General features: G+C 39.2%; 2 protein-coding genes across 3 annotated transcripts in view; one reads left to right on the plus strand and one right to left on the minus strand.

The window, feature by feature from the left end:
* Positions 1-1,505: 1,505 nt before the first annotated feature.
* magt1 (magnesium transporter 1) lies at positions 1,506-15,081 on the minus strand. The gene is made up of 10 exons (XM_077532686.1): positions 14,917-15,081; positions 14,172-14,341; positions 13,895-14,012; positions 13,550-13,690; positions 5,093-5,233; positions 4,870-4,959; positions 4,724-4,787; positions 4,468-4,542; positions 2,073-2,163; positions 1,506-1,801 (listed from the first exon to the last, which is right to left on the minus strand). Exons 1-10 carry the CDS (start codon positions 14,995-14,997, stop codon positions 1,786-1,788), a joined length of 987 nt encoding a protein of 328 aa, XP_077388812.1. The 5' UTR covers positions 14,998-15,081; the 3' UTR covers positions 1,506-1,785.
* Positions 15,082-16,657: 1,576 nt separating this feature from the next.
* fbxo38 (F-box protein 38) overlaps positions 16,658-27,070 on the plus strand; it is a 30,365-nt gene continuing 19,952 nt past the window's right edge. The window contains exons 1-6 of one of the 2 annotated variants that reach the window (XM_077532195.1): positions 16,658-16,811; positions 18,785-19,010; positions 19,460-19,593; positions 22,777-22,940; positions 23,266-23,431; positions 23,964-24,239. In XM_077532195.1, the coding sequence (XP_077388321.1) occupies positions 18,844-19,010; positions 19,460-19,593; positions 22,777-22,940; positions 23,266-23,431; positions 23,964-24,239 (907 nt within the window). In that variant the 5' untranslated portion in view covers positions 16,658-16,811; positions 18,785-18,843. The remainder of the gene's footprint in view (positions 16,812-18,784; positions 19,011-19,459; positions 19,594-22,776; positions 22,941-23,265; positions 23,432-23,963; positions 24,240-27,070) is intronic. The other variant, XM_077532196.1, reaches the window with a different exon arrangement.

A 27,070-nucleotide genomic window follows, 5' to 3' on the forward strand; every position in this document is an offset into this window, starting at 1 on the left:
CCCCTCCGACTTCTACGCACTCTAGTGTTGGGCACGCGACTCGTTACCGCCATCTACTGTATTTAATGTGGAACCAAACTGCGTAATTCACACATTCTGGTGGAACGTGAATCGAATTGTTTTGTACAAGTTACAACATTTCAAAAACAAGAGCGCATGTGTTCCAAACAAATGTTAGCACACATTAATAATAATAATAATTTAAAAGCTTGTAAAAAAAATAAATAAATAGGGGGCAATTTTTAATTAAAAGCTCCCAAGCCAGGTGTCTTGCTAACTAATGTATATTTTTACTGAATGTTGGAAAGATAATTTTGTTTTTTCTGCTTTGCTTGCGTATGTCATTGTTTGTTGTTGCTAGTAGGTCTTGTCTTTGCTTGTGTAAAAGCACATTGAGTTGCCTTGTGTATGAAATGTCCTACAGAAATAAAACTGCCATTGCCTTACTAATGTGGCTCTGATTATTACATTTTGGAATTGACATAATTGTATTTCAGAACGAACAATGGTCCTCAACAAGCATGTGTAGTAACTGTACACATTGTGTCACAACTAAGTGCATGTACATATATACAGTTAGGTCCAAATATATTTGGAAAGTGACACAAGTTTCGTTATTTTAGCTGTTGACAAAAACATATTCAAGATACAATCATATAATCAATATAGAATTAAAGTGCAGACTCTCTTTAATATGAAAGTATTGACATCCAAATTGGAGCAGGGGTTTAGGAATTACAGCTCTTTAAAATGTAGCTCTCTCTTTTTCAGGGGACCAAAAGTAACTGGACAATTGACTCAGAAGGCTGCAAAAAATAAAACGTAAAACATGGGCCCTTCCCTCATTAACCTGTCATCAAATACGCAGTTAAAAGGTCTGGAGTTGATTCTAGGTGTGGCGTTTGCATTTGGAAGCTGTTGCTGTGAACACAAAACTCTCAATAGTTATGTGTCGGTCACGAATGAGCCGGTACAAAGAGCTGGCTCTTTGAAGTGAACGATGAGAGCCGGCACGCTCCCTTGAGAGCCGGCTCCGTCATTTTCCCTCGCTCTCTACCTATGTTGCTCCCTCGAGTGAAAAGCTAAAGGCAAAAGAGCCGTTTGAGAGCCAAAAAGAGACGTCTCTTTTCACTGAGCCGATCCAAATGAACCGGATCACCGAAAAGAGCCGAAAATCCCATCACTAGCTCTCAATAGCGGTGAAACTGCCCATCCTGAGGCTGACAAAAAAAAGAAACAAACCCATCAAAGAGAGAGCAGAAATGTTAAGCGTTGCCAAATCAAGTTTGGTACATTGTGAGAAAAACAAAATGCACTGGTGAGCTTGTGAACTAAAAAAGGCTTGGATATCCATAGAAGACAACAGTGGTGGATGTTCACAGAATCCTGCCATGGTGAGGAAAAACCCCTTCACAACATCCACTCAAGTGAAGAACATTCTCCAAGAACTCAATTTTCAAATCAAATGATCCTAATTAGGAAAACATTTGACAGAAGCTGGAAAATGAGGCATCAAAATTTATTGGCCGTGATGACTGCTCCGTCCTCACTTGTATGACATCATCATCTGTTAATTCAAACAAGTCTTTGTAAAGCACTGTGTGAGAATGTGTGCATTAACAGTGAACAGTACACACAAACATCTTTGGCTCGACAGTTCAGAATAGAGGAGGAACACGGTCTTACAGTAACAACACTGTGACATTGCTCCCATGGAAAATAAAATGTATAATGGAGGCACTTTGGCTACTTAAGGGAAGGAAGAGGGTGCCGTTCAGTTCAGTCCTAACTCATCAGGAAGCTGGAATGGAAGCAAAGAGATTTTTAGTATATCGCACAGCGGATATTTCCTTAAAAGGAACAGTGTGTAAGAAATGTTTTTTCAATGTTCATTCATTTATTCATTTTTTTTAAAATCACGATTCATTTCACCGTCTGTGCACGTGCTTCAAAATGCACTCTATTCAAATTTAGGTCCTTGTATTCTATTCATTTACAACTAGATGGCAAACATTTCTACACATTGTCTCTCTAAGTCACTAATAGAAGGTAAAATAAATACAAATGCTTACCTATATGGATAGCCATGATACTTTGCTCTGAAAATAGACAGGAGCCAGCTGAAGAACAGCACCACCAGAGCAATACCTGTAACACACATAACTGACACACAAACACAAATTGAATTTACACAACACACTACAGTGAAAATTATATTTGGTGTGTTAGGGATGTAATGATATCCAAACGTCACGATACGGTATTATCACGATATGAAGCTCACGATACGATAATAATCATGATATTGTGGGGAGGTTCACAATATTTAAAAAAGGTCACAATATTGTAAAAAAAAAAAAAGTGCTCATACTACAAAAAAGCACAATATTGTGCTTTTGTGTAAATGTTACGTTATATTATTATTATTATGTTTTGTTGTTAATGCATGCACACATTGAGTTCCTCCACAAATTAACTTGCTTCACAGGCATATTATGTTCCCCTTCATCTGACAATTAGTGGAGATTTTAAACATATAAGGGCCAAAACATGCATTGTGAAAATTAAATCGCACTAAAAACTAGGGGTGGGAATCTCTGACATGAGGCCGATTCGATATGTATCTCGATACACAGGTTGCGATTCGATTGAAAAACGATTATCTTTCAGAACAGAACGGTTAGATGCGGTTCAATTAAGTTTGGGAACGATACGATTTTCGATTCGATACGATTCATTTCAATATTCAAAACTTATAGTGACATTTGTTGCTTGTAAACATTAATCTTAAAACACCACAAATTTTTACAGTATCTACAAATGTGTTTTAAAAAAAACAACAACAAAAATGTCTTCTATATTTTTATATATTGAATCAATTATTTAAATGGACCGCAACAAAGGGCTGGGCGATATGACTGAAAAATGTATCAGGTTAAATATTTATTAGTCGTTATTGAGAGTTATAATTGTTTTTTATTTTTTTCATTTTTTTTTATTCAAAATAAGGATCAGGAAAAAAAGGCTGATAATTCAATTTGAAATATAAATATTTAACCTTTAAAAAGACACCAACACAATTAAACAGAATATGTGCACATTGTGAAGTATTTCAGAAACATGAAATAAACCTACCGTCCAGCCAAAAGAAATATGAAGCCACCTTATGGAACAATAAATCTATCAAACACATTTTAACCACTTAATATATCCAAAAATATTTCCAAAAGTGTCCTAACCTTTTTATTAACAATTTTTGTTTTTAACAATATTTGTTTTTCTTTTGCCATCATATTCATTTTTGGTTAATGTATGACATCTTTTTGTTTTTTTGAATCTGAGACAAGATGATGACCACGGAATCACTACTGTTTATGTTTTGTTTTTTTGGGCTGTCGTTCATTTTGCGTTTGATGACGTAATCACGGGCACGTCTCAGTTCTCCTATCTATTGCTCATGCTAGTTGTATACATTGACAGGGAGCCACAAACTGAGAAATGAGATACTTGCAGTGTGCTTTTAGCATAGCTGGTGTGTTGGCTGTGGGACATACCTGTGTCGTTTGAATCCATGCATTGGATCGTCACGGGAGTTATTCTTTTTGGCTCGCGCGCAGTACCAACGCCGGCCCGGGACATACAAGTGCACCGAGAGGCTCGATAGCAATGGGAAATACCGAGATGTACGGCACCGGCTTCTGCTAACTGTCTCCATTTGTATGTTGTCACTCGTTGTGCGCGACTGCGCGCGAGCGCGCTTGCCGTGTCGCGAGCACGGCGTTGACGGTAGGTGGCTCCCCTCCCCCCAAAAAAGGTGCGCAACGTCTTTGCATTATGTTTACAACATCCGGGGAATGAAGCGTCTCTGAGCGCTACTTTGCTAGCTCTCTGTAAACAGGGAAGTAGCTTGAATAGTGATGCTACTGAAATGTAAACAAAACAAGTAGAGCACGGCGCAGAACTCTTGCTATTGTTATGAAAACCATAAAGCCTCACTCGCAACCGATTCACAGCCACGCGATATCCGGTCCACAGCTTTACAAGCAATGTATCTAAGGATTCCCGGCGGATTTTGTATCGGTTGACAAGTCTGCTACCGATACGGTCGTTTAGCTCCCCTTGACGACCGATGGTTCGGTCGAATCGTTTTTTTGTCCCACCCCTACTAAAAACCTAGCCACCAGAGGGTGCTAGAACTGCACAAAAGGAAATCAACCTGACTTTTTTAACAGATCTGTTGCATTTAATTAAATATCGTGAACATGACGATGACGATATTATGGTAGTTTTAATATCACGATATCTTGCTTATTGTTACATCCCTAGTGTTAGTATTCTTTGCAGATCCTGATTAGGAGCCCACTTTTTTTCCTCCTTTTTGTGTGTGCTTTTTTATGCAATCAAAGCAAAACTGATCTGAAAAGACTTAAACAGCTGCAGTCAACAAAAAGAAGCATATGTGCATACTCTTCCTTTTTCCAATGTCCACATCAGAGGTAGCGGCCTCGCACAGCAGCACTATTCCCATGGTAACCGCAGCATCTGATAGAGGATCGAGGTTAAGGTTTAATCACTTTCATCCACAAATTAACTTCCCAAGTGGCCATGTGAGAAACTGGAATGGTTGTCGAGGGCAACGCTTCAATTGTGTCTCGCATATTAACAATGTATTTATTTAATGCTTTAAAATGGTCTATTGTGACTGCACACAGGTAAAGGATACTGAAGAGGAGGACAATATGAGTCTCAGCCACAAACTGGGCCTGACTGCTGCCATGGATGTAACTCTGCTCACATAATTATTGAAAAAATTGTTTGTTAGTGAATTGGTTAAGCTTACGGTACATATGATTATTACTCCTATCTTACGATCTGGCCAGTGTTGGGGTTCTTGTGAGCGTATGGGGGTCCTCTGATGTGGTTCCACATCTGGCCAGAGGTCATGATCAGGACAAAGCACTGAAATATGATTTGTGAGTGTTAACAACAATCTTCTACAATTTCCCCCAAATTTCTAACACATGTATGATGGTGTCAAAGTTTACGTTGGCAGAGGTCTGAGCTCTAGTGAGTTCCATTCATTCATAGTTACCAGTGCAGAGAAGGCCCAAACATTGTTGTTAAAGAGAAACTCCAAATTGTTCCTCCGTAGATATGCCAGTCCACCAATAAGTGCCAGGAGAAAACCAAGGAGGAGCGGCCCAGCATAGTTTGGAGGACGAATAACCCGTATCTAAAAGCAAGCATTCAACACTGAAATACATCCAGAATGTAAAAAGGCAGACAAATGTGAAAATGATATACAGAACTCATGAAACAGGCCTGGACAAAAATGATAACCCTCTTTCTGCGTTTTGGTATGACCCGGCCGGGGACTGAACCCAATATCAGATTAGATACTCTCCCAATAGACCTTCTCCATGTATGGACAGCGTTCCTTTATTAGGATTCTTATTTTTTTGTTGTGAACATAGAACATAGTTAAAGTTTTGTCTCATCTGTCCATAAGACATTCTCCTAGAAGCGTTGAGGGTTGGCAACATGCAGTTTGGCAATCTTTTTGAAAATGATTTATTTTCAACAGTAGTCATGGCCCATGAATGTCAACTTTGGCTCAAATGATGACGGATAGTGTGATCTGACACAAATGTAGCTTGACCTTGGCGTTCACCTTGAATTTCTTTGGAGGCTGTTCTGGGCTCTTTTGTCACCATTTGTATTAACTCTTTTACTGCCACACGTTATCAAAAAAAAAAGTTTAATATGGCAAAGGCTTTGATCATTTACGTCATCCTTGTAAACGTTCTATTTCATCAGATTTCGTCATGTTTTATTGTAATTTCATACACTGGCAGGCCATTGAAAAGAGGTCCAATGCTGCCATCTGCTGGCCATAGTGAGTGTTTTTGATTCCATAATCCATTGACCAGGCAGCGGTGCACTTGGACATTGCAAGCCCATTGAGGAAAAAAAAAAAAGAAGAAGAAGAAAAAATGTAGTTGACGTCATTTAACGTTTATGGCGGCATATATCGCGATTTTACTTTATGCTTCAATCGCAAATTTGGCAGAAGTTTCTTCTTGGATATCTGGACATGTCATCGAAAAGGCATCAAGAATTGGGGGCGGAAAAGAGGAAAAGAAAAAACGAGATGATGCTCGCGCGTCATTGCAGGTATGACAATGACAATTTGTTTGTTTATTTTGTAACAGCTACGTTTACACGACCACAGTTAGCAAAAAAACAAAAAAAGAAACAAAAAACAAAAACAAAAACACTCCAAACCGCCGCAGTGGAATGGTTGTGACCAGCACGTTCATTATACTGTATGTTAAATGGAATGTGACGAGACAATATTGTTTCATATGGAACGCCAACGAGTATGCCGACATTTTCAAGAGGTTCCTAGGCCAAGAGCGGCATGTACTGGTGAAAGTGTAATTTGAAAATAATAATAGTTCTAATAATAATAATAATCATCATCATCATCATCATCTTTAGGCTAAGTAGATTTCCTCATTTCATATTCATAGTTTTAACATTATGTCCAGAATTTTTTTACATAGGTGCCCTATCAGTCCTCCTCTAAAAAGGTAGATTATTAAAATTTTCATGCACCTGTGTTTTAAATATAGGCCTGCACAATACCATAATCAATTTAGAAAATGTTTGTACCATGGTTCAAAACCATATTTCATTGTAGAATCCCTGAATATTATCTTGTATTTCTGAATACAGGATCAATGCTTCAATATGTTCAAGGAGCATTTCATACCCTAACAAATGCAGAAATTGCACAAAAGCTGTCATATGATGACCTGATAGCCGATTTTGCAGCCCAGAAATGTAGACATGTGCCTCTGTAGGGCCTCTACTAACTTGCTTGCACTTTATGTTTATTTCCATTTGTTTATTTGTTGATAGTAGTGGCATTTAGCTTTATTTTTTATTTTCATTTATTTAGCTTTATTTATTTGAGTATTTGGTGCCATTGTTGGTGTTTTATAAAGACTTATTATTTATCATCACTTATTTTTGTGAACATTTTTAAAATTTCAATATTGACACAAGTAGGGCTGGATATCAATTCAGATTTCCAGAATCGATTTAATTCGATTCACAAGGGCCCGATTCAATTCATGATTCACAACGATTTTCGATTTAGTTGAGGAATTCATGCAGCACATATTTTAGACAGTCAAAAGTACCAATGCTGCAAAGAGTAGAAACTTCTTGCTCTAATTTAATGCATTAGTAAGAATATGAATATTTACATTAGGAATTGAATCCATTGCAGTTACATTCATCTGTTTTATCTAACATGGCCTTATAAAAACAATAAATAATAATTTAACTAAATTACAACCACAGCACAGGCTGTGTAAATAAATTGACAAAAAGGTGGTGGGGGGTCGATATATTGATACATGGTTTTATGTATCGATATTGGGATATGGAAAGGTGTATCGATATGATAGCGATTAGGGGTGTGAATTGCCTAGTACCTGACGATTCGATTCGTATCACGATTCGATTCGATACCGATTAATCCCGATACGAATTTATAAGTCGATGGTTGCGATTTTTTTCCATTCAAATTTAGAAAATACTAATCAGTAAGCTTGTAGAGTGTAAGATTTATATGAAAATGTATTATTTATTTATCTGAAATTTCAGTCTTATAGAGGTTGTAATCTGTTTCATGTTTGAACAGCATTAAAATAAAATATTAAGGCTTAATGTTCCGTTCATATAACATTCTTCCATGCTCAAGGTGTGAATCCTAACCCGAAGTCAGACGTTTTGTTGAATATTTTTCCATTAAAAATGGAAGTTTAAAAATCGATTCACACACACACACACACAAAAAAAAAAAAAAAAAAAAAAAAAAAAAAAAAAAAGGCAATGATGATAAGACGTTGAATCGGTAAGACTACCGAATGAACAATTCTGAGCTCTTTAAAAAAATTAATAAATAAGTAAATAAATAAATCGATTTTTTCTTTTATTGAATCGATTCGAGAAGCGCGCGATGTAGTATCGCGATATATCGCCGAATCGATTTTTTTTAACACCCCTAATAGCGATATATCGATATTTTAAACCCAGCCCTTCTTACAAGTTATTTTGTTTAATAAAGCAAAACTGACAAATACTCATATTGTTCATTTCTACCAGGGGAGGGTGATGGGGTGTGGGGGGCACCACAAAACATTTATAGGGCACCAAAATGGATAGCGATATGCATAGATTATTATTATTTTCCATTAATACAGAGGTTTGAAGAATTTTGCACACGTGTGTTTTAAGTGAAAAGGGTGTTTTTCCATGTTCAGTGCTGAAAGAATTGTGAACGTCAGCAATTGTAAGAAGAATCGCCCGACAACCCACAATGTGCCAATATTTGCTCGTGTGACCAATGATGCACATCTGATGGAATTTCTGATTTAATGAGACATCCTAAAGAGTTTGTGATGCATTATGATATTCAAAAAGGGAATTAATTTGTCATATCAAATGGCTGACGTTTAGTTGTTTATTTTTTTTGTTTGTGTTTTGTTGTTTTGAATGAAAGACATGCTGTTTTGAATACTGCTGTGTTATCGCATAAATAATGCATCAATAAATGGACCTTTGACTCATTAAAAAAAAATAAAAAATTGTTGCGGCCCTTTAAGGCAGTGGTGTCACTCATGTTAGCTCAGGGGCCGCATGGAGGAAAATATATTATCAAGTGGGCCGCATCGGCAAAATAAAGGTATATAACTTAAAAACAATTGCCGTCATTTATACGCAGATTTTCGTGCACCAGCCCTAAATTACGGAGCTCAACTGTAATAATATTGTTCCGAAAAATAACTCGAATGCAAATGGAACACAGCAACATTGCCGGTATACGTTCCGGATGTGTTAAATCGACCTGTTTTGTATCTATATTGTTCCCAGAATGCATTGCATGGCGCAGTTAATGATGTTATAAGGACGTTAATCCTTGTCATATCCATTTGTGTTACCAGTAATTGAATTTGTGTCATATTTAACACGTTCATGTCGGTGTATGATGACAAAAAAAATAATAAAAATTAAACAAACCATAGTTTAAGTTGCGTGTAAAATAATGACATCCAGGACGATGATTCCCCATACAAGTTGCATTGCTCATCTGAGGACTACTTGTGAAATTACAAATCTATATGTTTTGATTGTGGCCGGCTGATTAATTAGTCCGACATTATAATTAATTTTTTTTACTTTACAAAATAATCTCGCAGGCTGGATTAAACCCATTTGCGGGCCTGATCCGGCCCGCGGGCCGTATGTTTGACACCATCGCTTTAAGGTGTACATTTCAGTTTCCCGCCAGTACACCATCAGTGAAGGTTCACAAGCAAAATGTCGACTACTATACCTAATAAACAAAAGTAAGCAAATATTTTTTTTCTTATGTTTGCATGCTTACCACCCTACAAAAAAAAAAAATAGTTGTAAATGACTATTTTGGCAGTGAGTGTAAATGACATGGACTCCGTGTCATACTTATGTAATTTTGTATGTATTTCACATAGGTTTGGATTGTGAGGTTCTAACAAGACAGAAATTCCCGGTGTTTGTTTAAAGGCGCAGTCTGCCAGTTTCACTCAGTAAAATGCACTTTTTAAATACAGGATTTAAACAAACTACGACACTACACTACACTACACTACTACTACTTCTCAATTTACAGATCTGGGCTTTTCTTCACGTATGGGGGTGGTTTTGTCCTAACCCCCACACCCCCAGCCTGTATTTTGCCACTTTGTGTTTGTTTTGTAAACAACGGGATGTTTCTGTGTGTTTACACCCCTCCAGCCAATTGCAGAGCGGGGAGTGTTGTGTCGCAAACGGGGCGGCGAACGTGTCTGCTGCGTGACGTCACTCCTGCGGCAATTTGAAAGTACGCACGGATGATTATTTTTCTGATTTTTTTTTTCACTCACTCATTCACACGTAAGCTTCTGTGAGTGAGTGAGAAAAAAATAATAATCCGTGCGTACTTTCAAATTGCCGCGGGAGTGACGTCACGCAGCCGACACGTTCGCCCATTTGCGACATGCACCCCCCCAGCCCGCTCTGCGATTGGCTGGAAGGGTGTAAACACTAGGGCTGGGAATCTTTGACTGTCTCACGATTAAATTCGATTACGATTTTTGGGTCTACGATTCGATTCAGAATCGATTTTCTATTCTCGATTCAAACGATTTTCGATTCGAAATTATTTGGTTGACAAATGATTTCTGCTTCAATTTACAGATATGCACAACATTGTCTGATCTACTCCAGTCTGCTTTGCAAGACAAAATGACAAATAGAGACAAAGTGTCTTTTAAAAAAAAAAAAAAAAAAAAAAAAAAAAAAAGATTTATTCATTTTGTATTGTAAGTGCCTTTTTCCACAAAAACAGCATGTGGACTACAACTGCCTTTTTCCCCTTCTTCTTCATTTCTAATTTAAATAAAATCGATTTTTGGATATTAATATAGATTTGATTAATAAATGAGAAACTCGATTCTTTTATGAATCGATTTTTTGGCACACCCCTAGTAAACGCTGTCTTTCAACAGAAGCTGTTTACAAAACAAACACAAAATGACAAAATACAGGCTGGGGGGGGGTGGGGGTTTAGGACAAAATCACCACCAAAGATTAACATAAACCCAGATGTGTAGACTGAGAGAAAGTTAAAGTGTGTACATCCTGTATTTATAAAGTGCATTTTCCTAATGCCAATGTCAGACTACGCGATTTTTTTGTCTTACACGGCAGTTGTGCTGTCACATTACCCGACAAATTCGCTCCGTGTCGTGGACGGGGCGTGTAGTCACACTACACGTCTGAACGCGACAAGACACCTGCCGATCATCGCGTGTTGTCTTGCCAAGAGAGACGCGTCGGCCACTGTTTGTCGGGGAGGTGGGACAAAAAAAACAATAAAAAAAAAGACGGAGTGTTTGCGTGAATGGAGCACGCATAGGACAAGTGTGATGTGAGCGCATTGCTTGCGCTCCCTGCTCCGCAATAGCGTTTAAAATATGATTTAGTAGCCAACACTGTATTTTGATTTATTTAGGCCTATATGCGACGGGGCAATATAGCCGATTTTGTTCATTAAAGCAGCTATATGTAAGATTTAAAATTTCAAATCTCTACTGCCACCTGCGGCCGAAAACAAACTGCACGCTCGTACACGCTGCGCGCACTCGTACGTGCACGACCTCAATACTGAAGACTGGGCTCTTCATATCCAATTAAACTATGTTTTCAGAGGTAAGAAATTTTATAATGTTATACAAAGCTGGCCACTTCACGGAATGAGACTCCCAATCCCCACTAAACAATTGATGTCCACGGGATGTGCAGATCATATTGCTTTAGTCGGTCGAAGTCCAGTCCTGTGCTGTACTCCAAAACGATGTGCAAATTACGTCAATTAATTGGACCTCATTCCGATGTTAATATGCAGTTACATATTGTAGTCACCCCGCTCGACGGACGTCAACCTGATTCTAGTCATTATTAGTGTATGTCGTCCCCAGGCTAGCGTCATTGTGCATTAGCCGAAAGGTGGGCTGTCAGTTATGGAAATTGACGATTGTGAAAAAGATATATAGACCCATTCACTACTTAGTGTGATATGGCCGTGAATGTTATCGCCATTCAGTAGTACCGTTCACATTCCGTTAGCATAATGTAGCTACAATAGGCTGTTTTCACGGAGGAAAATAAGGCAACATTTAGCCTGATTGAAACGCCGCGGAATGGAACGTCTGTTCTTCATAAAGTCATTCTGTTCTATTACATTCAACTGTGCCGCCCCTTTCACGCTAAATGTTGCCGTCCACCTCACTTTCACCCCAATAGTTACGACCGAGAAGTGATCGAGCTTGAGGTTACTGCTATTTGAAAACAACACATTTTCTTCGAAATGTCAAGATACTCGCTTCTTACCTTTTGGAGTAGAAAGAAAGCCAGCTGTGAATCACTTTTCTAATCCAAGTCCGATCTCAACTCTCTCCACCTCTGAAATGTCAAACCAATGTTCACTCTCGGTCTTGCCCGACGTCGGTCACTATCAAGTTTAGATTTTTTTTTTTTCTTGGCACTTGACATTGTTTTCATTTTTTTTTTGAGCAGCCTTCCGCGGAGTAACAGCGGGTGTCTGGGGCAGCGAAAATCTGTACTAGTTCTGTCTTCGCGCGACAGGAAACAACTGACGATGACGCGAATGACGTCACATCCCGCAGACAGAGGGCGGGAAATTCGAAGGATTCGGATCGGACGCTTCCTTAATAATATTGGCCAGAGGCTTGTAGGAGTACCCATTGTGAACAGCTAAGATGTTGATCTACTAATTAGAATATGTTTCAGTCATAAATGGTCAAATAAAAAGGCTATTGTTAAGATATTTTTTTGGGAAATCCTACATAGAGTAGCTTTAATTTGCGGGATGACATCTTGTTTTATTATTTTATCAAACACTGAAATATTATATTGTTTGAGTATTTTTTACTGCTTCATTTATTCATATTTGACTTGTTTTAGAACGGCGCATTGGATAGTACGCTACTCACTCCGAGGGGAAAAAAACAAAAAACAAAAAACAAAAAACTTTCAAGTGAGAGCGGGTGACAAGGCCGCCAGGTCTGGCCCGCGAATATAAAAATGTGATCGATCCTCACTAAATATGTGCCCATCCCCACTCATATGCCCAAATCTCTGAAATTATTAGAACAACAGTCACAATATATTTTGGTCCTCTTTTCACGTCGCCGTTACCTGACGGGTTGCACAGATGCGTGCGCGCTCCATGCAGCCGCAGCACTGCAGCGGGGCGCTTTTTTTTTCTTTTCTTTTTTTTTTCCCCTCGAGATGCACCTGTCTGGCCCCATCCCATGAAATATCCAGGGGATAAATAAATAAATACATAAAGAATAAATAAACAAATGTATACATAAATAAAAAGAGCTATAAAGTGCTGTTCAGTGTGTGATTGACGTTTCGCTCCCTCTCGCTATTGGTCAATGCTGTGGAACCAAACGGACGACGTCGTAGGTATGTCACATTATGCGTCAAGACGGGCAAAAATTCTACTTTCGTCGTGATGGTCGTGAACCGTCCCGGACAACCGGCGACCAGTCGTTGAACGTGTCACACTACACGGGCGACGCTACGTCAAGACAACCCAAAATCCTTTACGACATGCCCCGTTTGTCCGTGACACGTTGGTAGGGCTGAAATCGGGCTGTTTTCATGTAGTCTGACATCGGCATCAGTGAAACCGGCATACAGGGCCTTTAATGACCCATTAGAAATTGCCTCACCTGTTCATTAAGTGAGGCACAGCTGCAAATGCTTTTGCATTGATTTAAATTTTGCCTGAATGAGAATCTCAAGTTTAATGTCCGTTTATTTTTGTTTTTAAGTGCATAAAGAGTCCAGAAAAAAAGTTTATCGTTAACATGAATAAAATAAATGAAACCTATTAGTATGAACTTTTAGGTGTTACACGTACCTGCACATTAGTCCGGTCCGCCACCCACCTCGCCAGCTGCTCAGCTGCAAAGCCTTTGACCTGGAGTTCGTAGTTATCAGACTTACGAGGCTTCCCTTTGGCAGGGAAATGGAGAAATGTTGGCGCAGAGTTCATATTAAGCTGCAACAAAAATGCAAATTTACATATTCAACACTTCAAAAGGTCCTATCAGTATTTTCTAAAGACAAGACTTTTCAACTTTCACCTCATTTAACCATTCATACCAGGACTGATTTCGTTTAAGGAATCACTCTAGTACTGTTATGGCTGGCATGAGTAAAGGCTAATATGCAGAGTAGGTAAACTATCAAACTCTCATCTCACCATCTGAAAGACATCCGATCCTTCATCAAAATCAACAGATGCAAAGAAGACCTTGTTTGTGAAGGCAGAGGAATAACGCCAGGAGTTTGCTAGCACTTGATATTCTTCATCTGCTTGTCTGTAATAAAAACATGCATTTGAATTCCATCCATCTTCTATACCACTCTCTCTCCTTATTTAGGTCTGTTCACAATTTCACATGGACTAATATGGAATTGTATTCTTGACAGATGCCTGAAAAAATGAGTATATATACATTACATTGTCTGCTCCATACCTGCAGACCCCGCACTGCCTCTGGGGTTGCAATGCTGTAAACATGATGACAACTGAGTAGTTTCTGGGAGGAGCCTTTACAAAGCGTCGAAATTTATCGCCATTCATTCGAATGACAGAACGCTTGGAGGTCCACTCCATCATCTGGGTCACTTTCTCAGAAAGGAGAGTCTCCACAGACAGAAGCAATAATTGTGTTAGTTTGGTATGGCTGTTTTATGTTCATTTTTTACATTATGTGTTCTGTAAAGTGATCAAACAGTATAGCACGTACAATTTCAACTAAATGAGGACACCATATTAATAATATGAGAAAAAGGTTTGAAACATATGACAAAATCCTTTGCTAAGTTACAGTTGTAGTGTGGGACTGTTCACTTACTCAGCATTTCACCGAGTAAAATCTAATGAGATCCAACACAAATTCACTATCAAGCGGCATTAATAAAAATATTGCATTCATAGTGTCAATCAAAACTGAGCATTCCTCGCTTTTCGTCGCTTTTTTTGGCACATTGGCACTAGATCGTCTATAATGCCGCCTGTCGTTGCATGGACAGTATACAAATCTCGCATTTTATTATAACCTCTTCATAAATAATCCGCATGTTAGCATTTCTCAGATGACTGTTAGCCTAAATGCTAAAACCAGGAAGAACGACAGAGAAGTTAGAAATGACATGAAACTATCCCATGTGTTGTATGAACATTAGCCACTCAGCATTAATAAAACTAAACAAGAATACCTCTTTTTTCTTCTGTGCGTCAATTGAGTCATGGTAGAATATGAAAAGGATAAACAACGAAAATAAAAGTTTTCCACACATTCTGTTGCACTGCAACCAATAGTCTCCTGTCAACTTTCTATTGGTCGTTCTACTTCTTCTTCTTCTGTTATGTGTCTTCCTCTATGGTGTTTAGCGGCGTTTGGCACAGGTATGAACACCAGCCAGCGCACTCTAGCGGCCCGGCTGAACGCCATTGCCTACGTGGCGGCCATGTTGGCAGGGGCGACTTTCCAATAAAGGCAATGCATGGACATTGACAGTATGCCGTAACTTGCTCAGTTCGCAAGCGAATTGCATGAGGTTTATTTTTTTTGTAAATGACAAAAATACGTGATACCAATTCCACAAATTCGACAAAAATATAAAAATTAATATGATGTCCGGCGTCTACCATTTGAAGCTATAACACTGTAGCTTCAACTCTTTTGGCAAATCTGTCCACAAGGTTTAGGACTGTGTTTATGGGAATTTCTGACCATTCTTCTAGAAGTGCGTTTGTGAGTTCACACACTGATGTTGGACGACAAGGTCTGGCTCTCAGTTCTTACTCTAATTTATCCCAAATGTGTTCCATCAAGGCAGGTCAAGTCCATTCACACCAGACTCTTGCCACACGTCTTTATGGTGCACAGTCATGTTGGGCAGAGAAAGAGACCAGCTCCAAACTGTTCCCACAAAGTTGAAAGCATGGAATTGTCCAAGATCTCTTGGTATGCTAGCTGAAGCAAACCCAACTCCTGAAAACCCACACCATAATCTCTCCTCCACCAAACTTAACGCCTAGCTGTCAGATATACCCGTTCTCTTGGCAACTGCCAAACCCAGATATGTCACTCCAGATGACGTGTCTCTACTGCGCTAGGGTCCAATGGCAGTGTGTTTCACACCACTGTATCTACGCTTTGCATTGCACTTGTATAAAAGTATTGTATTGGAATGGCAAGGTCAGTTAATTTGATTTGATTGTATACTGAACACATTTGACTATGACATCAAAACATAAATAGCTTTTATTTCATGCCCAGCACCCCACGAATTTGAGATCAAATTATTATTATTATTATTATTATTATTATTATTATTATTATTATTATTATTATTATTATCATCATCAAAATTATTATTATTATTATGATTATTATTATTATTATTATTATTATTATTATTATTATTATTATTATTATTATTATTATTATTATTATTATTATTATGCTACTATCATTACTATATTTCATTTTAAAACAAACTAAAAACTGTAAAACCTTAAACTATTTTAGTTTACATATCTTACAATCTTTGAACAACCAAAATACGGTAGCTCTCACTCTCATTGCTGCAGCCCGGAGCCTTTATTCCAGGGCCCTTGTTTTTCGCTACAGTGTTGGTATTGGAGAGTGTAATTGCGCTCTTATGATCTACTGTACTCTAACCCCACGACAATGAACAAACAAACAAAAACAAAAAACAAAAAACAAAAACAAAACAAAAAAAACGGGTTGAGTTTTGATACCACTGTGGACTCGCACAGCTTTGTACTACCAAACTCTTGTCTATAACAAGTGACAGGATTAAAGTCGTCTGTGTGCATTTCATTATTGTTTTGAAGGGAGGAAGAATGTTTCTTTTGAAGCAATATATTGCCCATTTTCAGCGTGCGGTATGTGGCTACGTACGAAGGGGCGGAGCGTTATGGGTCCCAAGTGATCCAGATTCAGGAAATGACAACCGTCCACACAGTCGCATGGGAAGTTAAGTTGTGCTTGCTTTCGGTCCGTGATGCGACACGAGTATCTGATATGCGCACGCGATGACTGAACAACAATGTAATCGTGGGATGGGTAGCAATAAAACAGGTATGCCATTACAATAATGCCAACGTGACACCGTTTAACTTAGGTTTTTTCCTGTGTGTACAATTTTAGCTGCGGGTATGCTAACTAGTAGCTAGCTTTGACAAAGACCCAGGTTGATTTTGATAGCTAATATAAATCACCCTGACACTTGTAGAAAATAGGGACATTCGCCCTTTACTTTTGTCCCTCACTGTATGGTATGAGTCGATCTTTAAATGGTGTATTCGTTTTATCCACTGTCCTTTGTTAGACTAGCGATTATAAGCAATATTTGAGATTTCTTTAGGCGCACCTCAGCTGTTTGAAAATGTGTTTACGTTTGGTCGTGACTTTCCCACCATTGGCTTTATCCTCGACTTAAACTTTGGCGAAACGGTTTCAAGCCTCCTAAGTGACTAATTTGATTCGTTGGCGTCTTGGTGCTGTTGTCTTCTGTTTACGTGTTTTCGCAGAAATGATGTGGCATGTTTTATGTAGAACTGAGGAAGGGCACCGAACTTACTCCTTGACATTCAATCTAGGGACACTAGTGTTTATTAAAATATAACATGTACAACATGTAGCAACGTAGTAGAGAGGAGAGGAGAAAGGTCCTAAACCACCTCCAAATAAAAGTAGTTGTTGCTGCAGAGTCCTTTGGTGATATTTGAACTTAATAAAGACACTGCACCCTACTCAAATGATATGAAATTACTAAAATTACGTAAAGATGATGAAAATACATGGCAGAATAAAATGTGCAGTTTAAATGAAACTGTAACCAATAGCGGTAATCTCAGTATTGTTTTGATGTTTGTTTTTATTTGTCGTATTTTTGCTCCTCTTATTGTCTTATCAGTTAAACATTAAATTCTTGGTAACGAAAGAGAGAGGAGAAAAAAAATCAGATGGAAAGGCAGTCGAACTTGAGGCCCAAATAAAGCTATTCATACTAATCATACTCGTCAGATCAAACAAAATAAAAACGCTACAGTTAAGTGGTTGAAATATAAAAACTGAATAACTCTTTTGTATTTGTAACGTCTGTACATGCATTGTAACAGGTCCAATCCAGTTATCCATTTTGTGAAACTGTTATAACGTAACTGATCACTCACTGAAAGGGTTTATTATTTAAAGAGGCTGTCTGCCGGTTTCACTCAGGAAAATGCACTTTTTAAATACAGGATTTAAACAAATTAACTACTTTTCAATTTATAGATATGGGCTTTTCATAACGTGTGGGAGTGATTTTGTCCTAAACCCCCACACCCCCAGCCTGTATTTCGCCATTTTGTGTTTGTTTTGTAAACAGCAGGACGTTTCTGTGGGAAGACAGTGTTTACACCCGTCCAGCCAATCGCACAGCGGGGGGTTGGCGTGTCGCAAACGGGGCCGGGCGAACATGTCAGCTGCGTGACGTCACTCCCGCGGCAATTTGAAAGCACGCACGGATTATTATTATTTTTTTTCACTCACTCACTCACTCACTCACTCACTCACTCACTCACTCACTCACTCACTCACTCACTCACTCACTCACTCACTCACTCACTCACTCACAGAAGCTTACATGTGTGAATGAGTGAGTGAAAAAAAAAAATCCGTGTGATTTCAAATTGCCGCGGGAGTGACGTCACGCAGCTGACACGTTCGCCGGCCCCGTTTGCGACACTCCACCCCCCCCGCTCTGCGATTGGCTGGAGGGGTGTCAACACTGTCTTTCCACAGAAACGTCCCGCTGTTTACAAAAGAAACACAAAATGGCAAAAAACAGGCTGGGGGTGTGGGGCTTTAGGACAAAATCACTCCCACACGTTATGAAAAGCCCATATCTATAACTTGAAAACTAGTTAGTTTATTTAAATCCTGTATTTAAAAAGTGCATTTTCCTGAGTGAAACCGGCAGACAGCCCCTTTAATCTGGAAAAATAAGTGTACTTTTGTCTCTGTGTCTGATACCTTTACCTAATGACTTTTTATTCTTCTGGTAGTTAGAATGTGGAGTGCTGCCTTAAAAGTAATCTTCAGGCTGTGGAGGGGAAGAAATTAAATGCCTTTGAGACTTACCTGTAAGATTGACGCAATGGGTCCAAGGAGGAAGGCCTCTAAACTTCAACCTTTAGGGTCCAACTGTGGATGGGAAGTGCCTCTGAGGCCAAATGAGCCCAAAGATTACATCAATGAACTGTCCCATGAAGTTCTCTGTCACATATTCAGGTAGGCTTCCTTTTCAGTTTCACGGTAGTTATTGTGTTCGTATATTATGTATATTCCTGACTCATTTTCCTACTGGATTATACGATAAGATAGATAATAAGAATTGAGAATGCATGCATTTTCACTTAATAAGAATTGAGAATTTATACATTTTCACTTACTTTTTTCCTACACAGAATTGATGAATGTGCTTTGAAAAATCAAGATCCTACTTTGTTAGATCTAGTCAAACAATGTACACACATCATACTCAAAACAAGCTTGAAAATTGTTTTTATTAATGCCTACATAAACCTACAATCTTTACAAACCCTGATCCAGGCGAAGTTAATGATGGTAGACGATGGTTGATGATCAGCAGTTTTAGATTTATATTTTATGCAGTGTTTGTCAATGAGACCAATCTTTGCAAATTCATACAAATTTGAAAGATGCACAATATTTTCTAGGTACCTTCCTATGAAGGACATCATATGCATGGAGTGTCTGTCCAGAAAGCTCAGAGAAGCTGTCACCCTCTATTTGCGAGTGATCAAAGTTGTGGATCTTTGTGCTGGTCACTGGTGGGAATATATGCCCTCAGGTAAGCCTCTCCATGTCAAGTCATAAATCTCAACTTAACTTTATGGATAAAGCATTTTTAAAACAACCACAGCTACATACGAAGTGCTATTCATAAAGTAAGAAATTAGACATATGACGCTTTTCTAATGGATCGCTTCCACACTGAAGTGGCATTTTTTTGTCCCCGGATGTTGCGTCTCCATGGGACTTTTTCGGGGCAGAGCGGTTCCGTTGTAACCCTCTCGACAGTCGTTCTGCAGCGCCGGTTGTCTGGGGACGAGCGGGGCCGTGTCGTCATTGTCTGACTGGCCGAGAGCAATGCAGCAAGCAACGCCGTGGCACACGACCATTTCCTTGTTTTAGGTGAGAGGCAGAGGCGCTCGCCGGTCTTCGCCAAAGTCATAAAAATACAGTATATACAATAAATATAATAATGTTTTAAAAAAATGCTGAACTATATTTACAATTTAAAAGGTACTTGTGGATGAATTTGTAATGTTTGTGTTTTCTAAAAAAAACAATCACGAGTGCACACTGGTTGCCTGGTCATGTGTTCCCATTCACTTGAATGAGAGCTCAAGCCGCAGTTAAATGAATGAGGCAGAGCTCTCCATTCGAAATAGCGCAGGCGGTGTGTTTCACAAGCCAGTCGTGGAATCAAGATCACAATATTTAACCCATGGTGGTCCATATGAAATTGTAAATATGGTTCAATGTTGGCGCGACTTGCCGCTCGTGAAATGTTATGGCAGAGCCACACTGCGGGTGTGCAAGCTTTGACAGTTCAAATGATCCCGCCCTCATTCCGCGGCACGCCTGTTGTAATGGAAACGCAATGGCGGCCGTGTAGTATGGTTCCGAGAGGTGCGGTGTGGTGTGGTAGCGTGCTGTTCGGGGCTAATGGAAAAGCGTCAATATAAAAACAAAGACTGTTAAAAACATAAAAACAGTAAAGAATAAAACACTAGGTCTCAGGGTGTGTTGTTTAGCGGGAGTTAATTCCAAAGACGGACCAGCAACGGAACAAGCTCGATCCCTTCTGAGCCTCTGCGTAAGTCCTCGGTTCCTCCAGTAGTGTGTGGTACGGTGACCTGAGGCACGCGCCTAGCGTTTAAGGATTGAGGAGCTCAGGGGTAAGGTGGGGAGAGAGACCGTTTTAAAGATTGATCTAAAAACTGAATATTCGTTAGATAAACTCTGAAGTGTACAGGGAGTCATTGAAGGGAAGGCAGAATTATGTGCTTCCTCCTATGAGCTCCAGTTAGGAGGCGAGCAGTAGCGGTGGGGGGGCTGTTCGGTGGCTGATTAATAAAAAGGCTACAACAACAAACACAAATCTACTATGTATTTTTATGCCTGTACTAGCAGAACAAACATCATAACAAGGGTAACATCAATGCTTTACTATGATGAGGTCACTCAGGTAATTCTTATGAATGATACGAGCAACACAAAAACTGGGGTAAGTTTGTAGATATAACAATAATTGTGAAGCCACATTGTTATGTAGCTATATTAGCAGCACCTTCCTTAAATGTGCCAACATAACAAGGCACTGCAGAAACAAATCTAAAGTCCATGAGTACCTCATTCACCGTAATGCTAAATTAAGAGCTGCCCGCCGCAGAGCAGGCCATTATGAATCACCTGAAGCTGTGAGTCTATACACCTTTCTTTTTCTTCTTGGTCATAGGCTCCTGTGTTGTTTCATCACTGAGCCTTTTCTCCGTTGCAAAGAAACTTTCCAAATATGTCTCTTTTTGTACTCATTTTGCTAACTGCTCGATTACCATCAGCGCTACACGACTGCGATAATTAGCATCTCAACATGCGTCAAGAGTCCGTCGTAAACAGAGAGAATCCTGATCACTTTTCAAAATTTTTAAGCCACGGCTAATCAATTAACCGGAAGTACAGTTGAGTAAGTTTTTTTTTTTTTTTTTTTTTTTTTTTTATAAAGAATTCTTTCAACTGTGCAGACCGCGGCCCGGTGGTTGGGGATCACTGCTCTAGAGCACTACCACTAATACTCACATTGTGCTGTAAACATCCAACCGTGGTACACCTTATCAAACGCTGGCTGCAGTCATGTTCAACAGAAAAAGAAGATACACATAGTGTCCAGTGTCAAAAACTTATCCAACTCTATCCTGTGCTGTGCAGCATCTTAAAATCTGACTGCAAAACCTCCATGACATTATGTTCATCCAGAAAATATTTCAATTGAGGGTGCACCACTTTTTTCAGATTATTTTTTATTTTAATAAAAAGCAGTTTGGATATGAGTCTAAAATTCAACAGCACACCTTGATCAAGACCAGGTTTCTTGAGCAGGGGTTGCACTTGCACCACAGCATGTTTAATATGTTGGGGGACTACACCACAATACAGACTGCTGTTGATAATAGCCAAAACCAGGGGGGGGGTAGCATGCACTTCACTTCACAAATATGGCACTTTACTGTACATTAATTTATTTAATTCAATCTCCGGTGTAATAACCTTGTTTATTGATTGATTGATTTATTGATTTATTATTATTATTATTATTATTATTAATTAAATCTCTGGTGTAATAACCTTATTTATTGATTGATTGAATTATTATTTTTTATTTTATTATCTGTTCTCATTGCTGCTGGACATGTAAATTTCCCAGAGGGAGCCATCCCAAAGGGATCAACAAAGTCTAAGTCCAATTGTAAACATATAATGGATTGTCATTTGCATTGCCTGCCAACCTGGCAGCAGACATGAGTAATATTTACGTTATGGTAGACTATTACCAACAAGTGGTTGTAAAGTAAAAATGGCATCTGAGCAGTTTATTTATATGAATTAGTGTTTTATAATAATGCTAGTGGATGAGTCTTTGTTAAAGGGAATATGTGGATTATGTGTGTGGAATATGTGTGTCTTAGTGCGTGTGACTATGGAATTTTCCACCTGGCAGGAAAAGCAATGAAAATGTATCTGCAAAATGTTGTCCGGGGAAAGTGCACTTGAACAATATGGTATGCATCTAAAATGGACAGAAACACAAAAAAACAAAACAAAAAAACTAAAAGTATGAAGGACCTGATATTTCGAACTGTTCATCCCAAAACCTTCATCAGTTGTCAACTAGTGAAGTTCAGTAAGTAGTACTAAATAGGCAAGCAGCTTGAGAATAGATTTTTTGTTTGTTTGTTTTTTGCTTCAGGTTTTACAGATAGCAGCTTCTTGCTCCTTTTGAAGAAGATGCCTGATCTGGAGCAGCTATATGGCCTCCACCCTCGAAACCTCGAGAGCAGACGAGTCAGAGGCTACGAGGCTTTCAGTATACCTGGTGTGGTGGAGGCACTCCAAGCCTGTCCCAGTCTGTTGGTCAGTATGCACTTGACTAGGCAGTGCGTGACTGTGACTGGTGCTTCATTCTTAGTTATAACAGTACAAGATAATGTGTGTGCATCACTGTTTTGTTAATAAGGGAAAACACAAAGGTTTGATCAAGGTGAGTATTTTAAGTATTTTAAAAGCTATGGGTGATGAATAGTTGTCTTGCATTGTACAATTATCCGAAGGTCGTACCAGTGTGATGAGAAGCGGTGGTACTTGGTCCAGGGGAGATGGCACATATGGCTAGAAAAGCTGTTCTGTTCTAAATTTTCAATATAACAAAGTACTAGTGTCCGGTTTGACTGTATTTCAGGGTGTTGAGACGTCCCACCTTAAGCTGGTGGAGGCCATTTGGAACTACATGCCACAAGTTCACATACTTGGGAAGTTCCGCAATCGGAACGGGGCGTTCCCAATTCCTGCTGAGAATAAACTGATCATCCCCATTACTGCAAAAATCCAGACACTTCACCTTGTGGGTGAGTATGCTAATCCACCAAAATGTTCCAGTAAAACAGTTTGCCAAAATGCAGCGGTATGCAATGATAGGCCAATAGTTGATCGTTTATCTTTGGTCACTAAAGAAACACACACACATCTGTTCATTTTCCTCCCAAGTCTTAAAAACAAACAGTCAATCAAAAACAGAAGATTTAACAATCCATGTTTTGATAAGCACCAAACCCAACTGCAATCTTTTCCATGGCACCCAATGGAAAGTAAACAATGGCTTTGCAGTGGTCCCTCGCTACTTCGTGGTTCACTCATCGCTAGCGCCAGGTATCGATTCGAACAAGACTCACAACTCACAATTTTTCAGTTCACTTTGATTTCGATTTTTCCCGATTTGATTCACTTCAGGTCAAAACTCCACAAATATTAAATTCCAAAGTAAATTCTGCATATTCTTGATGTAGCAGCAACCATAACCATTGTTTCTGCAGCTGTAATGTCCCATTGCTACATTGGTGTATTATTGTTTTTTTAATATTTTGTTTTTGGTTGCTATAGGTGTAAATGTCCCAGAGATCCCCTGTGTGTCCATGCTGCGCCACCTTTACCTAAAGTGGGTCCGGCTCACCAAACCTCAACCTTTTAAAGAGTTCCTCTGTGTGAGCCTGAGATCCTTTGTAATGCGGAACTGTGCAGGTCCAACCAACTCTCTCAAATATGTTCCCCTGGTTACTGGTTTAGCGTCAGCCCGAAATCTTGAGCAGCTGGAGTTGGTGAGAGTTCCCTTCCTTGGAGGGCTCATCCAACATGTGGTGGAGGATAGCTGGAGATCAGGTAAAGAAAATATATTTCCGCAAACTGCAATGTAATGATATCCAGGTCAATAATTATATGACCCTTTTAGATTAATTCAACAATATGCTATTATTGTGGTTGTATTTTGCAGTAGTGTAACTTAAAACTAATGCTGCTTTCACACCAAAGGGGGGGAAGCGGTTCGGTGTAGGGGTGTCAAAAAAAAAATCGATTCGGCGATATATCGCGATACTACATCGCGCGATTCTCGAATCGATTCAATAATCGGCAGAATCGATTTTTTTTTTTTTTTTTTTTTTTTTTTTTTTTTTTTTTTTTTTTTTTTTTAGGATTCACACCTTGAGCATGGAAGAATGTTATATGAACGGCACATTAAGCCTTAATATTTTTATTTTAATGCTGTTCAAACATGAAACAGATTACAACCTCTATAAGACTGAAATTTCAGATAAATAAATAATACATTTTCATATAAATCTTACACTCTACAAGCTTACTGATTAGTATTTTCTAAATATGAATGAAAAAAAATCGCAACAATCGACTTATAAATTCGTATCGGGATTAATCGGTATCGAATCGTGACCATTCGTATCGGGATTAATCGGTATCGAATCGAATCGTGACCTGTGAATCGTGATACGAATCGAATCGTCAGGTACTAGGCAATTCACACCCCTAGTTCGGTGGCGTGTTTGCATTGTAGTCAATGGACTTCACGCGCACTGGGGCGGCTCGGAGGACGCGTTTTGTGTGCTGGGACGCGATGTGCAGCAGCGAAAATCCGCACATTCGTGACGAAAATCTGCACACTCGCATATTCACCAAAGTTAAAAAAAAAAAAAGAACTTTTTTCACATTTCGTCTCGCGGTAGCCAATCGGCTTCGAGTACGTGCTACGTCACACACTGCGTCCTCTCTATTGTCACCCTGAGCGCAACAACACGGCCAGCCGGGACAGAATGGTGAGATGTAGCATACAAGTGCTGGTGAGTCTATTTACTTGCTATTGAACTGTACCGAGGTAGCAACAGTGTTTATCATCCATGCCAAAGCTATTTTTAGTGCAACTGCCAGCCGCCAGATTGACACTAAAAAAGCGAAAGTGCTATCAGGTACCTCAACAAAGGAGAAAATAGTGCCACGGCTGTATAGTCCCAGGAAAGAAGTGGAAGTAGTGGGCGGGACTCACTTTTTGTTGACTCGCTAAAGTGCTCTCCTGTCGTTGTTCACCAAGGGACACGCCTCCTCCGCTCCGGTGCACATGAAACCACAAATGAGCGGCAATCGTTCCAAAAAGCTCTACGTGGTGAAAGTCTCTCGAAGGAAGCATTCCAGATCGCCTTTTCGGTTTTGTTGTGAACGCAGCATTAGGCTGTCACTATCGAATCTTTTTAAAATTGATTATTCCATCGAGTAATCAGTTGTTGTTAGTGGTAATCCACTAAAGTTGCACTTAAAGGAATACAAGACTTGTGAAAAACTAACGTTATTCTGTGAAATGGTTAATTTCAACTCTTCCCTGAAAAAATTGTCAATTTATGCTGAGCGATTATGATTTTACAGCACTTTTTATGAATAGTTTTGCATTAACTCATTCACTGCCAATGACGACTATAGACGTCAAAAATCCAAGCAAACAGCCAGTGCAAATTTTGACAAGAAATTTGAATTTAGTTTTAGTTATACATTGTTTTCATTCAGAGTTATTAATCCCAATTGTTATTAATAACAACAATGACAACAATTTCATTACTAAGTGCTACCATCGTGCATAGTGATTGGTCTTGGTCTTACTGAGACCACAAACTGGGTCTCGACCTCCAGAAGTCAATTTAGTCGACTAAAATTGCTCTTTATTTTTTTCGACTAAAGTTGGATTAAAACTCAAATATAATCAGGTGACTAAGTTATGACAAAGGCTTTAATTATATTTAGCCAGAAGACTATAACTAAAACTAAATTGAAATTTCTTTTTTTTTAATTAAAATTTTTATTTAATTGTATTTAATTTTATTTTTGACGTCTATAGTCGTCATTGGCAGTGAATGAGTTAAGAACAGTATCGGCCATTTTGGACAGTCACGTGATCATTGTGACGTGCCGTGTACATAATATGCACATTGAATGACATGGCTGCCACTGACAACAAAGAGACTCACGAGGAATTATTGCGTCCCACGGCGGACATCAAGGGTGGAATTACACCATATAGGGAAGAAGCACTTCTTCAAAAGCAGTACAGCCACGGAAGACCCGTCAAACATTTGTTTCCAGTCGAAAGCCAGGTTGAAACTGGCGACTCATTCAGCAGCCGGCTCATATCGAGTCGATGTTAGGGACTGTCTCCATGTTATGTGTTACAGAGGCTCAAATTACAAATTAAGTCACCTTTGAAATTGTTCACTCTTGGAAATGTAATTTGTGGGTGGTCCCTAACCTGGACAGTAAACATACGGGTGATTTGTATTCAGCTAGGCTAAGCTACATGGTGTGTGCTTAGCGCGCTTTAGCTTACATTAGGAGAGGCAAACCCCCCACCCCACACGGAATGACAAGATCCCTGACGTGCTGAAGATTTTACTCTGATCAGATTTGAGTAATTGGCATAGAAGACGGCCTTTTTCGTGCCTATTACGTTCAGCAAACTCCCATTGAAATGAACGAAGGCCGCGTCCGTTGATGTAAATATTGACTTCAACAGTGAAATCCGACTTAAGTCTAAATTCGGGTTACATCGCCAGCATAGAAACGGAACTCAGCCGTAACTCGAGGACTGCCTGTACTGCGAGTGTCTGCAAAAAAAAACAAAAAACTCAGGGACACATGGATGTCCCAAATAAAGAGCT

Source organism: Festucalex cinctus, chromosome 9 (assembly GCF_051991245.1).
Source record: "Festucalex cinctus isolate MCC-2025b chromosome 9, RoL_Fcin_1.0, whole genome shotgun sequence".
NCBI classification, from domain to species: Eukaryota; Metazoa; Chordata; class Actinopteri; order Syngnathiformes; family Syngnathidae; genus Festucalex; species Festucalex cinctus.

Bases quoted from the DNA above. Each gene is read 5' to 3' on its own strand.
- magt1 (XM_077532686.1), bottom strand. From the start codon at position 14,997: ATGTGTGGAAAACTTTTATTTTCGTTGTTTATCCTTTTCATATTCTAC. The intron at 14,342-14,916 runs GTATTCTTGTTT...CTGTCTGTGGAG, and splicing joins ACGCACAGAAGAAAAAAGAG to ACTCTCCTTTCTGAGAAAGT. The intron at 4,543-4,723 runs GTATCCTTTACC...ATCCTCTATCAG, and splicing joins TCATATTGTCCTCCTCTTCA to ATGCTGCGGTTACCATGGGA.